Source organism: Lynx rufus, unplaced genomic scaffold, assembly GCF_022079265.1.
Source record: "Lynx rufus isolate CCGP_SWC_20201006 ecotype Redwood Valley unplaced genomic scaffold, mLynRuf1.p SCAF_6, whole genome shotgun sequence".
In the NCBI taxonomy this organism is placed as follows: Eukaryota; Metazoa; Chordata; class Mammalia; order Carnivora; family Felidae; genus Lynx; species Lynx rufus.
The window spans coordinates 17,905,858-17,922,875 of record NW_025814878.1 but is presented as its reverse complement, the minus strand read 5'-3'; the positions used below and the strand labels follow the sequence as shown (position 1 = coordinate 17,922,875).

Genomic DNA, 17,018 nt, shown 5'->3' with positions numbered 1-17,018 from the left:
GGTTGCAGACTGTTACCCTCTTATTGTATCCTCACATAGTGGGAAGGGCCAGATAGCTCTCTGGGGTCTCTTTTATGAAGGCATTAATCCCATTTATAAAAGCTCTGCCTTCATCACCTAATCACCTCTCAAGGACTCCTTCTCCTAATACCATCACACTGGGTATTAGGTTTCAACAAACGAATTTTAATATATTCAGTCTGTAGCACCTATATTCTCAAGTGATAGTGAATGTGTTACTGAGATTGGGGAGAATACATAAATCAGTTTCTGTCAGGTAAAAACAGGCAGACCTAGAGCAATGTACTCTGCCAACAGAGAGGGACAAAGGAGGGGAAGTAGGGATAAAAATACGGACACAGGACACAGGGAAGTTTCTGCAGGGGTTGAGGGAGAGGGGAGGATGATTTGGTGATTAGCAAACAGCATGAAGGGCAAATTTCAGAGCTTGAGATCTTTTTCTTTGGAGATAGTATGATTTCAATGAAAACTAGTTTTAAGATGAACCTTCAAAACTGGGAACTGAGGAAATAAAGCAATAAAGATAAAGGTTACTGGAGGAGGCAAATGAAGTGTAAAGTCCCAGAAGATGACAGAATGAGAAGAGAGAAAAAGAATTGAAGTCATTGGTTGTAGAAGGAAAAGTTGATGTCTACAAGGGTATGAGTTAAAATACTTGACAAATTGTTCATCATTACCCAGAAATAAATGACTTTCAGATTATTCATTCGCTAGCGGATACCGACCCAGTTCAGAAGGAAAATTCAATTTTCTTTAAGCTTATGTGCTTAAGTGTTTAAGCTGAAAAAAAGTCTGGTTATTTTATCCAATGTATCAATATAAAAGAATTCAATATAAAATTTTAAACACATCATCTCTCATCTCAGGCAATAATTGAATTTACTGTTTCTACAATCAGAAAGGTTTCTACGGACGCTATTAAAACAATCTGAGGAACTGGAAGTGATAATTCCTGAATGATGTCAACGACAATTCACTTTACCCTTTCTCCCAATCAGCAAACTTTATTCTCTTCCTGTTTTCCCCTTTCTACTTTCCGTCTCGCTAAAGAGAAAAGAAAAAAAGAAAAAGGAAAGAAAAAAAAGGCCTGGGGGACGCAAGAAAGTAAAAGAAAACAAAAACTCTTTTCCCTCCCATCCGCAGCCAGCAGAGAGCGCTGGTGCCACAAGCGGCACCACGGCGGTGCCGCTTAGCCTACACTGGTATCTAACCCCCGGGAGCCGGTACACTGAAGATGTCCCTGCTGGGAGCCCGTAGTTGACTTGCTGTCGCTGAGCAACGGAAAGTGGGCGGGATTTTTGCGCGTTCGTGCGCGCGACCTGCCGGACGGAAGCGGAAGTGTCGGTAGCGCGCGAGTAGGAAGTGGTGATTCCTGGAATAGAGATGGCCGCGCTTGCTCAGCTGCCCCCACTCCCCCCCCAGTTTAAGAGCATACAGCATCATCTGAGGACGGCTCAGGAGCATGACAAGCGGGACCCTGTGGTCGCTTATTACTGTGAGTCTTTCCGAGTCGCCGTGCCTCTCCTTACCCTCCGGGGCCCACACACCACCCCTTGGTTATTAAGGCAGGCCCCACCCCTTCAGCTTTGGACCTGAGCGTTGACCTCTGGCCTGCCCTGGGAACACAGTGCGGCCCCGCCCTTTTCTGGGATTTCCCCACCTTACCCCCTTTTTCCCCCTCGCAGGCCCAGAGAGACAAAACTTAAAAGCACCCCTGGTTTTCGTCGCCTCTCCAGTCTTGGGCTTAAATATTGCCAAACTGGCTGCATGGGCTCATGAGCTCAGTGACACACTGTCTTAAGGTTTTCTGTGTATACTCAGCAAGTCTCTTGTCTCCAAAATCACCTCGACAGTTAAGTTAATTGTGTTGGGGCTAAAACAAAGGTGAGTGTCCCGAAGACAGTAGTGATGTGGACAAAAGGAAGAAGGTAGACTAATTGAAAACATAGTAATGAGTGCAAGTTAATTATGACAACATGAAAGCCCATTCAGAAACTCATAAATGATGAAATGGAGATGAGTTGCTAGGAAACTAGCACTTGAATTTGACCATATTCCCACCAGTGGGAATTTTTTGTCTTCTTTGAATAATACCTGGGGCCAAGACATTTGGTAGCAATACTATCACTTTGGTTGATTATGAGACCTATAATCTACAGTTGATAGAGAACAAATTAGGTTGTTCAAATTTTTTCCTTCGTAGTATGTCTAGTAGTTTTTTTAATGTAAACTTTAAACTTGACGGCAAATAAAACAAGTTACCAAGCAATTGTAATCTTCTGTGAAGGACTTTTAGCATTGAAAAGCTCAATATAATGTGTCCTCTTTTGTGAACATTGAAACGTTCACTAAACTCTGGTCTACTTTCATCCCTGTCAAACTCCAGTACCTCCATTTCTCAAGTATTCAAGGCCCTTTCACACCTCTACGTTCTTCACTTTCTTGGAATGTCTACTTGTTTTTTTTTCCCACTTGGCAAACTCCTCATGATACAAGATCTAACCCAAATGTCACCTCTTCTGTAGGCAGTAAGTTGATTATACTCTAGGCTGTCTCCCATTTTGTTCAAATCATACAGTGTTATTTCCATTATATTTGTTTTTCAGGTTCCACAAGTAAGGAAGGACTATTAATCATTTAATCGCCTTGTACTTATTGAACTTCTTCCTGTATCAGGCATTACTAGGCACTGTGGCTGCAGTTCCTGCATTCATGCAGCATATATACAAGTGAGGAAGAGAGGAGATTAAACAATAAAATGAGCATATTATATGGACTAGTAGAAGGTTTTGAAGACAGACAAAGCAAGGAAAAGAGAAGGGAGTACTAGGAGTAGGGTGGTAGGGAGCAAGGAGGGGATTTCACTTTCAAGGTAGTTATGGAATGTGTCACTGAATTCACATCTGAGCAAAGACTTGAACGAAGAGAAAGACAGGCTTTGCATCATCTGGAAAATATAGAGGGAATAATATATGCAAAGGTCATGAGGCAGGGGCTTGTTTGAAGGAGGATCAAGGAGCCCATTGTAACTGGAGTGGCTATAGCAAGGAGAAAAATGATGCGATAAGGTCAAAGAGGTAATTTATAACAATGAAGTAAGTAGGAACCCTTGTTCCTGTCTAAAACAAATTCCCGTTCATGAGTTCTGTATTACATACCTTTGTGAATACCTAGGGACTTTTATTTTCTGTGTCGTCATCTTCCCCCTTTCACTATTTCTTTCTAAACTTGCCCCAGTTTTTTTTTTTTTAATTTAAAAAGAAAAAAGAAAAGCTGCCACTATGACATTCTTGTAAAGTTATAGTCCTGTCTGCCTAACTTCAAAGGTAAGCTTGAAATAGTCGTGGGTATTGTCTTTACCTCCCTTTCTCCCAGAGCCTTTTCAGCTCATTGCAGTCTGCTTTTCATGCCTTTTATTTCACCAAAACTGCTCTCAGCAGGGCCATGAACAAACATTTGCATTGCTAAATCCAAGTGGTAGCTAAAGAATATTTTTGTTATGAAACATATGCATATTAAAGAATACATATAACATGTGTATGGTTTAAGGAATAATAAAATGAACACTGAGGTACCCACCATACTTGAAGTTATTAGACTTTTAAATTTTGTCCAATCTGGTGAGCATGAAATTCAAGCTGAATTTGCAATTCACTGAGTCTTAATGAGGTTGGTGTCTTTTCATATGTTAATTACCATTTGTGATTCCCTTTTGAAATACCTATTTATTGCTTCTATTTTTTTTTAATTTCAGTGTTTATCTTTTCTTAATAATATACTAATCATTTGTTATATGTGCATTGCAGATGTCTTCTCCAAGTTCATAGTTTGATTTTTTTACTGTGAAGTCCTTTGATGTTCAAAAGTTCTTAATTTTAAAATATAGCCAATTTATTACTCTCCTGATTTATATTCTAATTTTCCAAGACTTGATTTCTTTTCATCTACCTTGTTTGGGACTTTGGCATACTGGATTTGCAGATGGGTGTCTTCCATAAATTCTGGAAAATTCTCTATTATCTGTTCAAGTATTCTCTGTTCTCTACTGAAATTTTGATGAGACACGTGCTTCACTTTTCTCCTTTGTCTCTTAATGTTTTCATCCCTTTGTGTCTCTGTGCTACATTGTGTATAATTTCTGCAGGTCTGTGTTCACCTCCATATATCCTATTGTATAACCCATTTGTTGAATTTCTGTTTTCATTTTTTATTTCCGGGTGTTCTCTTTTTGTTGTTTTTAAATTGGCCCAGCCATTTCTGATAGTCTTTGTTACTATATTTCTAAACACTTATTTCTTTAAAAGGTTTATAAATATTTGTATTTGTGTTCTGATCATTCCTATAGCTGCTGTACATGTGAGTCTGATTCTGTTGTGTAACAGAAGACTGCTCGTGGTGACCCCTTTACTTGTGATTTGTGCTTTACACATACCAAACCAGTGTTCTTCAAACCTCGGGGTGCAAGTAATTCTACAGGAATCATATCCCCAGTTCTCAACTTCTGTGTTTCTTTTCTAACAAAGCTCCTTTGATCAGGGTAGCAAAGTAGTATGCTGCTTCTCTTTTCCCACATCCTGTTCACAATTGCCCTTCTCCTACTTTAAAGAAGAAAGGCATACTCCCATGCCTCGTGAGTATTTTTATGGTGTGTTGCCCTGGGGGAGAAGGTGGAAAACCTTCCAGGGTGTCTGGAAAAAAGGGACAATTCAAATTACTGGTATAGTGAAGTTTCTGTTAATTAAGGTATTAAGGAGAGCTTCCTGCCCTTCCCTTTTTTATATGGAAGAAAATCAGAGCAAAGAATAAGCCTTTATTTGAAAACGCTGGGCATGAGAAAAGATGTCAAAAGCAACATTCTAATTTGGGGAATGAGTGCAGAACATTTTATGAGGGGGAAGAGAAAGGATTGTCCTTAGATATTAGTAGCCATTGTTTGATCATTTGGGATTTAATCCAGAGGGGTGGTGAGGGACATTTTGGGATCAGAGTCATGTGTGAGAGAGTGTGAAGAGGTTTAGCTGTGAGGACAAAGACATGCAAGGACCACAGTGGAAAAGTCTGTCTTTCAGAGGTCTCGTATGTTTATAAATGTATCTGTTTAAGGGCAAAGCCTCGCATTAGAACCTGGCCTGAGTTGCAGTGTTCCGAATTCCCAGAATGTAAGACTTTTCCTGAAATGACCTCACCTTTTCATTTTCTATTCATTATGAAAGAATATCATTCCTGATAGAAGAGCAAACCCCAAAAAGCAAAGGAGAAATGCTGGAAGGGGTAGTGCCTTGTTTCATCCAAGTGACATAAGGATTTGTGGCTGACTGAAATTTTGGAATTAGAAGTCAGATGAGATGCGGTGAATGGGGACATGGGTTAACATTTATTTGATTGGAAAATTAAATCGTATTTTTCTGAAAAGTAAGCCACCATTGGCAGGCTGGTTTGGCATTAGCAGCAGGTTTTGCCATTTATGTTACACGATAGACGTGCTCCAACTAAATGAGCCCAATTTTCGGCTCTGAGGTATTTTGTTTTTTCAGAAATACATTTAAAGCAAGTAATAACATAAAAACATTTGAACTGGTTTTGAGTTTTTCTAATGTTTTTGTTTTCTTTGCCAGAGCATGTTGAAATGAACAGCATTTCAGTTTTCCCAATCTTGTTTCAGTTGTCTTAGAATAAACAAGCCTCTGAATGAAAGGACGTGATGAATCCTCGTAAGATTTTTTGGTATGCTTCACAGAATTGAGAAAACGAATAACTCTAATGATGGGGCGACAAGTCCTTTTCTCGTTTTAAAACAAATTTTGAGGCTGACCTACATGAAATATCAGCTAAGAGAGATTATTAAAAATAGTATTTGACGATAGATGATTATATGCTTTTTAGCCTGTAACCCAGAAGGAATGAAAAGAATTCTGTGATTCTGCTGTGACAAAACTTCCATTCTCATCTACTGCTTTATGTGAATGAACTTTCTCTGAAAGAGAAAGTTTCTCTGAACTTTCTCCTATGTTAAATTCGTAAAAGTGGGAATAGAACCAATACATTACTCTGGTTCATTATGACAGTAAATCATACTGATTCCTAGATACACAGTTTAGCTCATTATAAGACACATTAACAGTAAATTTTACTTTTTCTTTTTAATTATTATTGAAACATATAACATATGAGAGAGAGAGAGAAAGCAGGGGAGGGGCAGATGGAGAGAAAGAATCCCAAGCAGGCTCAGCACTGACAGCGCTTAGCTGGTTGTGGGGCTCAATTCCATGAACTGTGACCTGAGCTGAAATCAAGAGATGCTTAACAGAACCACCCAGATGCCCCCAATTTTGATACTTTTTTTTTTTTTTTTGCAGAGAAATATGCTAATCAGGTTAGGACTTTTGAGCATACAAATATATTCTTTTATAATAAAATTCAGTAGGATAAGTAAATGGAAATGTAGGTTAAGAGAAATAACAAAATGTATCATTTCTGACTCTTGAAGAAAGAGCTTTTTCCGTTTTAAAATAGATTATGATACCAAATTGTTAATGATACTTAACAGCTGAAAGAATGATACAATTTTAGATGTCTGAATTTGATGTACAGAAGTTACATCTTTTATACTTGCTTAAATATCTGATGAAAAGTGATAGATGTCAACTTAAAAGTGTGTGAAGGGATACATTTCTATAATCTTCGTGCAAACAATTTTCTAAATTTCCTAGAGCAAAGAATTTTTGGTGAGGAAAAAAAAAAGAAGATTATTATGCTGAAGTACTTGCTGACCAGTAAAGCTCCCTGTTGTCTTTTACTTCTGAGGCTTTGCCTGGAATCCCCCTGACTTCCTCTTCACCTGGCTAACTTACCAGTACTGATTCAATACAAATTCTGCATTTTATAGGCTGTTTTTCATTACCTCCAAAGGATAGTCTAGAAATTGTTCCAGTGTGCCCCTCATCTTAATTACATAGTGTTATAAACACCTTTTTACCTTTTAATCTTCTAGATTCTCCTGAAGGACAGGGAATAAGTATCTTGTTTTCTCTCACCACCTGACACATAACTGACATTCATAAATGTTTAATGAATGCCATCTCTCTAAATGTTACTAACATTTCATTAGAGCATAAGCTCTATGAGAGCAAGAAGTATGTCTTATTTGATGATCTTGGAATCTCTGACTCCTAATATAGTACCTAAGACGTGGTGGATATGTGTAAATTTTGTCTGTTGATTGAATAAATGAACTATATAGTGACTATAGAGTAATTTATAGCTTTTTGACATGCTCTAGCTACAGTAAGGAAATGTAATGGAAAGAATTCCAATGCTCTGTTTTATAATTTACCTTACTATGTTTAAAAAATGTTTTAATGTTTATTCCTTTGTTAGAGAAAGAGCACACACGAGAGAGAAAGAGTGGGGGAGGGGCAGAGAGAGGAAAACACAGAATCTGAAGCAGGTTCCAGGCTCTGAGCTGATAGCACAGAGCCCGATTCGGGATTTGAATTCATGAACTGCAAGATCATGACCTGAGCTGAAGTCAGATGCTTAATCAACTGAGCCACTGGGCGCCCCTTACCTTACTATGTTTATAATGAGTTTTAGGTGAAGTCATAGGTATAGTATCTAGCATAAGGTATAGTTATTGTGCCTCCTCCATTTTGGTATTATATGATTTCCAGAAATGATTTATCTATGGGCTTAATGTGAATACCCTAGTGTTTTATCATTTTTTAAATTATGACCTTAATATTTCTATATTTTTATGTTGTTTGGTCTTTTGTTTTCTTTTTAAATCAGGAATGTATATTGAATGCTATGTATCAAATTACCTTTTTGTACTATTTGTGCAAGTGGTAATGTGCTTGTGCTTACTTCTTTGAACTTGTTAATTTAGTAAGTTATAACAAAATAGTAAATGTTCTCATTTAAAACATCCTTCCATTCCTGGAAAGAATCCCATTAGTTTTTTTTTAATTAACCTTTTTTTTTTTTTTTTTTAGATAATTGTAGATCCGCATGTATGTCCCCAAAATAATACAGAAAGATCCTGTATCCTTTACTCCATGTCTTCCAGTGGTAATGTCTTGCAAAAAAAAACAAAAAAAAACAAAAAACAAAAAACGATAATACTATGACCAGAATATTGACATTGATAAAATCCACCAATCTTATTCAGACTTCCCCAGTTTTATGTATATTCCTGTGTGTGTGTGTGTGTGTGTGTGTGTGTGTGTGTGTATTTAGTTCCAAGCAGTGTATCAGATACAGGTTCCTGTATCACCATAGTCAGGAAAACAGTTCCCTACGAAGGATCCCTCATGTTACTTTTCTAAATCCACATCTGTCTCTTGTCAACCTTACCCTATCCTTGTATCCTAGCAACCACTAACCTATTCTTCATTTCTAAAATTTTATTTAAAAAATATTATATAAATGCAATCATTATGTACCCTTTTAGACTTGACTTTTTTTCACTCAGCAAGTAATAATTGCCCGGAAGCTCGTCTAAGTTGTTACATTTATCAATATTTTGTTTCTTTTTAATGCTCAGTAATATTCCATGGTATTAATGTACCAGAGTGTAACAGTTCAGCCATTGAAGGACATTTGTGTTGTGCTATGATCTGAATGTTTGCCTCCCTCCTCCCCAATTCATGTTGAAATCCTAACCCCCCAAAAGTAATGGTATTAGTAGATGAGGTGTTTGGGGGACGATTAGGTCATAAGGATGGAGCCCTCATGAAAGAGATCCCACAGAGCTCCCTACGCCTTCTTGGTATTTAGTTTTATAAGAAACTAGCAAAACTTTTCCAGATTGGCTGTACCATTGTACATTCCAATCAGCAATGTGAGCGGCGAGTGACCCAGTTTCTCTATGTTATTGCTGGCATTTGGTATGTCACTCTTATTTTATTTTATTTTTTTAATTTTTACAGAGAGTGTGTGTGTGAGCAGGGGAAAGAGGCAGAGGGAGAGAGAGAGAGAATCTCAGACTTCCATGCTCAGCACAGAGCATCTGATGAAATCAAGAGTCAGATGCTCAACCAGCTGAGCCACCCAGGCTTCCTGTGTCACTATTTTTATTTTAGTCATTCTGGTAGTTATGTTAACATCATGGCTTTAATTTTTATTTCCCCATGCTACCGAAATTAACATCTTGTGCTTATTTACTATCTGTATATCACCTTTCAACAAAATGTGTTTTTGCCCCTCCCCCCCTTTATCTTTACAGTTTTGAGAGTTCTTTATATATTGTAGTTACTGTAAGTTCTTAGATATGTGTTTTGCAAATATTTTTCCCAGTCTGTAGCTTCTCTTTTGTCTTCATAACGGAGTCACAAAGTTTTAAATTTTGCTACTACCCAGTTTTTCAGTTTTTCCTTTTTTATATGCTGTTGGTATCAAATCTGTATGCTTTATTGTGTATTTTTCTTAGTGTCCTATTCTGTTTTTTCTGTTTTTCTCCCCCAAGAAGAGTTCCTAAATAATACTGATTTAGCTCTTTTTTTTTTTTTTTTTTTTTGAGTGTTATCGTTGTCAGATTTTTAGTAACAATGTCATGCTGGTTTCCTAAATATTTGTTGAAAAGGTTCTCCTATCTGACTTGGACTAAAACTCAGTAGATCTATCTCTCTCTTTTGATTAAAGAAGTCCTTGTAGAGCAGAACTTTGTTCTTTGGGGGGAAATTATTTTATATATTTACCAATTTCTTCCATTTAAAATATTTTTGGCTTGGGGGTACCTGGGTGGGTCAGTCAGTTAAACATCCAACTTGGACTGAAGTCATGATCTCGTGGTTCGTGAGTTCAGGCCCCACATCGGGCTCTGCACTTACAGTGAGGAGCCTGCTTGGGATTCTCTCTCCCTCTCTCTTTCTCTGTCCCTCCCTCACTCGCACTCTCTCTCTCTCTCTCCCAAAATAAATAAGTAAACTTAAAAAATACATATTTTTGGCTTGAACCTGTGTTGATATATTAAAGTTTTCTAGAATATCTTCCATTTCTGTCAGATTTGCAAATTTATTAACTAGAAATTACAAGCTTAACCTTTTTTCCCTTCCCTCATATCTTTCACAATCAGTCATTAAATTTTAAAAATTGTACTTATCTCCTCATTTTCTTTTGGTATATACCATACCCTTATCTTAGACCTAAACTACTGACAGAGGTTCCAAGTTTCTACTTCAAACAGGTCATCCCTTGAGCCACTAGATTAGAACAGGTAGTCTGTTTTAAATGCTTAGTTTAAATAAATAAATAAACAAATAAATGATAGAGTTAACTGTAAACACTTAGAAATTCTGTATGACACACACTACAATTTTAAAAACGTTGCGTAGGAAAAATATTTCCAGTAGATGAGACAAAGGGCCAATATCCGTGATATATATAACACTCATATAAAATCATTTTATAAAACCTAAGATACCCATAGAGAAATGGACAAAGAACATGTATATACAACTGCTGAAGGAAGGAATGGGAATCATTAAAATTCAGCATAACTAGTAATGTAAATTAAAATCACTTACGTTTTGCAACTAACTCAGTAGGTTAAGTGTCTGACTCTTGATTTCGGCTCGGGTCATGATCTCCTGGTTGATGGGTTTAAGCCCTGAGTCTGATGGTGCGGAGCCTGCTTGAGATTCTCTCTCCCCCCACCCCCCGTCTCTGCCCCTGCTCTACTCAAGCTCCCCTTCTCTCTCCCTCTCTCTCTCTCTCTCTCTCTCTCAAAATAAATAAACTTAAAAAATTTTAAAAACAAAAAATCACTTACTTTTTTTGGCTGTAAAATTGTAACAGTGCAGATGAATATACAGTGAAATCTCCATTGACAAGGCAGTGTGAATTGGTACAAAAGTTTTGGAAAGCATTTTGGCAAAATGGATTGAATCACAAAAATATCTGTAATTCAGTAATTCTAGTTTTGGAAAGCTTGTGCTTAGGAAATAATCACAAATATATTGAGGGCTTTATGTGGAGTTCTCTGGATGATTATTTATACATTTGTGGAAAATGCGAAATAACCAAAATACAGATCACTGTGGAGATGGTTAATTAAGTTATGGCATATCTACTGGGTGGAAAGTAATGTAATCATTTAAGAATTACAAAGCATCTTTTGTAACATGGGAGGAAGTTTGTATGAAAATGCAGGATGTAAAATTGTGTATACACACGCACACACACATAATTTGAACTTTTTAATGTGTATATACTTGGAGAAAAAGATTGTGGCTTTTAGTTTCATATAGTGTTTCTTTTGAATTTTTTGTTGTTTGTTTTCTGTTCTATAAGTGAACATATTCCATACCATAAAAAATTTCAAAGCAAAAGCTTTATTAAAACCAAATTGTTTTTTAAAAGCCACCTATAGGGGCGCCTGGGTGGCTCAGTCGGTTAAGCGTCCGACTTCAGCTCAGGTCACAATCTCGTGGTCCATGAGTTCGAGCCCCGCGTCGGGCTCTGGGCGGATGGCTCAGAGCCTGGAGCCTGCTTCCGATTCCGTGTCTCCCTCTCTCTCTGCCCCTCCCCCGTTCGTGCTCTATCTCTCTCTGTCTCAAAAATAAATAAACGTAAAAAAAATTTTTTTTTTAAATAAAAGCCACCTATAGTAGCTCCATATGTAAGTGCCCTTAGTTATTTGAACTCTGAAATTGTCTTTAGCAGTTCTAATCAAGCTGAATTTCATTGTTTCCCGAACCTTTCTCATTTGTCTCTTGTCTTCAAGTCTTCCAACATTTTGTTCGCTCTGTCCTGACAACTCTTTACTTCTTCACCACCCTTACTCTACTTTATCCTTATGTACTACTTGAATGTCACTTTTTCTGGGAGGCCTTCTCCTAAACTTCCTAAGGTGCTTCTTTTCTTTGTCCTCATTGTGCTTTGTATGGCTTTACCTTAACTGCTTTTCATTTTCTGTTGTCTCTTCCAGGCTTTAAACTTAAGGCCTATTGTGTCTTCTAGGCTTTAAACTTAAGCACCCTTCTGGGTGCTTTTTATCTATTTACAGTGTCACTTAGTGCTAGGCCACTAGAGATATTGACACAGTAAAGAAAAAGGGCTCAAAAATGTCTGTTAAATTGACTTGGATTGTAAGGCAACCTGTGGTCCCTAGAGGGAACTATGGCCATAGAGTTGTCACTGGATAAAGAAGCAGACAAATAACATTCATGGAGCTCTTGGCATTTGTAACAATGCCTTCTTTCAGGATATCCGATTTGAACCCTACAATCATCCTGATTCTTCTGTTAGTAAGTGATGGAACCAGGATCTGAATGGCAGATGCTAGTTGAGAAATAGTTGTATGAAAAATCTTTGATAGTAGGTGGTAATTAGAAAACCAGTTGCAGAGTGAGTGAGGGTAAAGGGACTATCCTAATTGGTGAAAAATGAAAGGGGGAAAAAAAAAAAAAAAGAAAGAAAAATGAAAGGGGGGCAAAAAGCCAATGCAGTGTAATCTGGGAGATTGTGATAATTGAAGGGTAGAAATGGAGGACAGGCTTGATGTTATTAACATAATTTTGAGCAACATGTGTGTGTGTGTGTCTCTCCCTTTTTTTTTTTTTTCCTTTAATGAAGCCAGAAAATATTTGAGTCTCTAAATGTGGACTCTTTATGGTAAATATTTTGATTCTGTCAGATTTGGTGTTGTAGATAAAGCTAAACCCCATAAAGAGTCCTTCCCTTGGTATTAGCTTAAGTAACTAAACATAGTTTCAAGTTCGGTTTTTTAAAGTTTCCTCTAGAGGGTGACAGTGTACAATTAACAGACTTAATGAAAGCGTAGATGTTCTTTGAGAGTCATTTGTTTATGATCATAGGAAAATTAAAAACAGTTGTTCAGGAAGTTGTAAACAGGTATGGCCATTTCAGTTCTGAGCTGTAACAGAACATGGGGTGTAAAATTGTAATTTAGTTTAAATAAAGGCTAAATAATAAGGGAGTTTTTAATTGATATGTTAAATCAGACGGGTTTGAGGATTAATAACCAGTTGCCTATTATTTTTTTTCTGTTGTTAATCACACAGAAATTAGATCTTTTGAAGCCAGTGAGACAAACTTAACTAGACCAGTAAAGATCTCCCCCTTTCTTACTGATTTGTGAATCTCTGTGATTAATGGAAGTCTGTAGTCCTGTTGTCAGAGTACTTATAATTTTTTATTACAGGCTGACTCAGGCTACATGATTGTAGCAATCACAGGTTAATAATAAAGCACAGTTGGACAGCTGATTTATCCACTAACATTCCCCATTTATTTACCTTTTGTTTGTTTTTGGAATTGTGTTGCAAACATGAGTTTTATTTTTTTAAAAATGATCATTTTAATAGTTCCTCCTAGTTTTGAGTGAAGTAAATCATTTCATTTTAGATTCTCAGTCTGTCCCTAAGGTTGAAGGCCCAGGGGGCTGGTGTCAGGTAATTCGTCCTTTACTGTCATCGTTTTGCTTTGGCACCCATGCAGGTTTAAAGCGTCTTTTTTTATGACAATTATGTTTGACGTTCGAGGTGAAAACTTATTTTTGAGCAGCATGTTATTACATGAAAGAGGTTTCAATGCTTGTGAAGTTCCTGCTTTCATTCACTTCATCGTTTATTTTTTTGTGGCTTGTCAGGGTTTTTTGGCTTTTAGATGTTTTTTAACCTCAGTTACTGCTTCTCTTTGGAAGCACTTTGGATTCCCTTGTGCCTCAACTATGGGCTTCTTAGATATTCCTCCTCATTTTATTTTTCTAGTGGTTGCTCTAGCGTTTATGTTAACTTATCATAGTCTACTATCATATAACATACTGCCTCAGATTCCAAGTAAAAACTTTCCTTTTCCCTTCTCCTATCCTTTGTTTCCATACATTTTACTTGTAGATATGTCATAAACCCTAGCATACATTTCAATTTCTTTAACTGGCATTTTTTACAAGAAATTTATAAAATGAAATAAGATGTTGAAATGTTTTCACACATAATTACCATTTTCAGCACTTGTTACTCCTCTCGTTAGATCCCACTTTTAAATCTGGTAATATTTTCTTTCCTGTGGAAGAGCTTTATCATTTCTTACACAGGCTTGCTGCTGTCAAATTCTTTCAGCTTCTATTGTGTGAAACAGACTTTAATTTCATATCTATTTTTGAGATATTTTTGCTGGATAAAGAATTTTAATTTGTTTATATTTTTCTTCAGCACTCAATTCTTTTTCTTTCTTTTCTTTCTTTTTTTTTTTTTTTTTTTTTTTACCACACCTCCCCACCCTCTTTGGAGAATCCAGTTACACATACATTAGAACATTTTTTTTTTTCATAACTCACTGAGACTCTGGTTTTCTTTTTCTTTTTCTTTCCAATCCCTTTTTCCCTGCATAGAGTAGTTTTTTATTGCTGTGTTCTGAAGTACACTAATCTTTCTCTCATGGTGTCTAAACTTCTGTTAATCCCTATCCAATACATTTTTTATTTCAGGTATATTTCATCTCCAGAAGTTCCATTTGTGTTATATATGTTCTGTTTCTCTCCTCATTCATGTTTTCCATTAAATACTTCATTATGATTTCCCAGTAATTTAATGTCACTGCTATTTTTAATGTCACTTTCTGTTATTTTGTCAGTGTTTGATCTTATTGGGCTGTTCACATTCTCCTGCTTATTGCCACCTTAGTAATTTTTGATTCGTTGTAGGACAGTGAATTTTAAGTTCTTGAACATCTAGAGTTTATAGTTTTGAACAGATTTGATCTGGCCGACAGTTAAGTTAGTTGCAGTTCAGTGTGATATGTTTGTGCCTTATTTTGTTTGTTATTAGTTTTGGCAGCCGGTCTAAAGTAGCTCTGAGGACACGATAATCCTCTACTAAAGCATATCCCAAATTTAGGGTCTCTACTGAATATTTTGGATAAGCATTAAGGGCTCTGCACCCTGGCTGGAACTTGAAAGCATCCCAGTTTTGGGGATGTGCTTTGGCGATGGTTCCACTCACGGCTTCTGCTCACTCTTTGACTTTGTGGAGTTTCCCTGTACACCTACAACTGGTAGTATTCAGCTTAGCCTCAAGTTTATCCTTGGTCAGATTTCTGGGGTTCTTTCCTGCATGGATTCCACTCTTCCGAACTCTGCGCCTCCATTTATAGCTGCTTCCGGAGACCTGAACTCTATAGTCTGTTTTCTCAACTCTACTAGACTATGCTCTGCTTGGGTCTCCCCCCTACTCCTTAGTTTATAATGTGCCTCCAAAGGGGCATCTGGGTGGCTCAGTTGCTTAGGCTTCCGACCTCAGCCCAAGTCATGACCTCATGGTTCCTGAGCTCAAGCCCCACATCCAGCCCTGCGCTGACAGCTCAGAGCCTGGAGCCTGCTTCGGATTCTGTGTCTCCCTCTCACTCTGCCCCTCCCCCACTCGCGCTCTGTATTAAAAAGAAAAATGTGCCTCCAGGAAGAATGCTGGGCTGATCATTGGTGTGGTCGTCTCATTTGTTTCCTTTCTCCAGGTGTCATGGTCTTCCCATCTGTTTCCATTTGTGAAAATGTGGTTCATATATTTTGTCTAGTTTTTTGATGTTTATGGTGAATGGCAAGTCTCATTACTCCATCATGGCCAAAATTTGAATCTGGTCTCGTTTTAGTAATCAAATAGTCACTTAGTATTTGCTCTATACCAGCATAATCTTCTAGTAAGAATTCAAGAGTAGTTCACTTTTTCTTAAAGCTACTATATCATGACAGGAGCTCCAAAAATAATTGTTAAGTGAAGGAATGAGCAAAGTAAACACCCTTTATTAGTAGACACTCATTCATACTTTCTTTTCAATCTTTGGCTCAGAAGTCCCTTCACAAAAGCTAATACTAACCATATAGCAAATATTTACAATATACTTACAAATAGAGTAATATATTCAGTTCTATTTATTGGAAAAAAATCTTCTTTTAAACATCAGTGTAAATCATAATGATTCCTATTTGAGTGCCATGTTTATTTCACCTATCAAAGCATCACTCTTCACAACTGCTTTTATATATCTTTTTTTTGTGTGTATTTATATCATGCATTTCATAGTTTTATATTTCTTATGTTTAAGCAAGGATGTGTTAGAATGTTAATGTTTAGATTTTATGGAACTTTGAATTACACATACCTTCAGGATTTGTAAATGTTTATCTCCTAAATGCTTCACATTAAATTAAAGTTAGGTTGGAAAGTAGTTAATCCTTTTGCAAATGTGCCTCATTACTCATCTTCAAATAATATTTATTCATAAAAATAAACACATTTCCTTGATGAAATAAATCAAATATATTTTCTTATACATGATTTTAGCTACATATTTTTTCTGTTTTAGTAGGTAATTTTCCATGTTAGACATTAATTTTTCATCATCCTGCTGCTGCTACAATGAATTACTTGTCTCGAGCTGTACATGAAAGTGATTCCTTTTCCATCCCTTCTGGCAAAAAGATCTTTTTGTGTACATATTAATTTTCACAAGTAGATTTAAGGTCTTCTCACTTTTATTAATATTAAAAAATGTATCAGAAGATAATTTTCTGTATTTAAGAAATTAAACATGTGAGATATTAAAAAATGTTAAAGCCAGGCCAATTTTATCCTGTTTCCAATTCTGTGATGATTGTTTCCAGTTCTTCAATTAAAGGTGTTACTTGTGTTTGCAAAGACTAAATTATGCACATAAACCAAGAAAGAAAATGCATGAAGGCAAAACCAATGAACTGTATTGTCATTACATTTTATAGCAAGTATCAAACATCTGTGTTAAGGTTAACTTGTAAAGGACAGGAGCTGATACTGTGTTGTGAGGAAGTATAATAATGGTTGTAGTGATAGTGAATTGAGAATAATTTGATTTTTTGCTTCCGAAGAAATAAGATTTAGATACTCTCCATTTTTATTGTAAATAACAGTGGTAGTTAAAAATAACAAATTAGAAACTGAGAATTGTACTTTAAAAAAAAATTTTTTTAAGGTTTATTTATCTATTTTGAGATAGAGAGCCGGGGA

The 17,018-nt window shown here is 36.5% G+C and overlaps 1 protein-coding gene across 1 annotated transcript in view; it reads left to right on the top strand.

Moving 5' to 3' along the window:
- The first annotated feature begins 1,389 nt into the window (after positions 1-1,389).
- The window catches only part of VTA1 (vesicle trafficking 1), a 68,244-nt gene continuing 52,615 nt past the window's right edge, over positions 1,390-17,018 (top strand). The window contains exon 1 of the mRNA XM_047102228.1: positions 1,390-1,516. Within this exon, the coding sequence (XP_046958184.1) occupies positions 1,405-1,516 (112 nt within the window). The 5' untranslated portion in view covers positions 1,390-1,404. The remainder of the gene's footprint in view (positions 1,517-17,018) is intronic.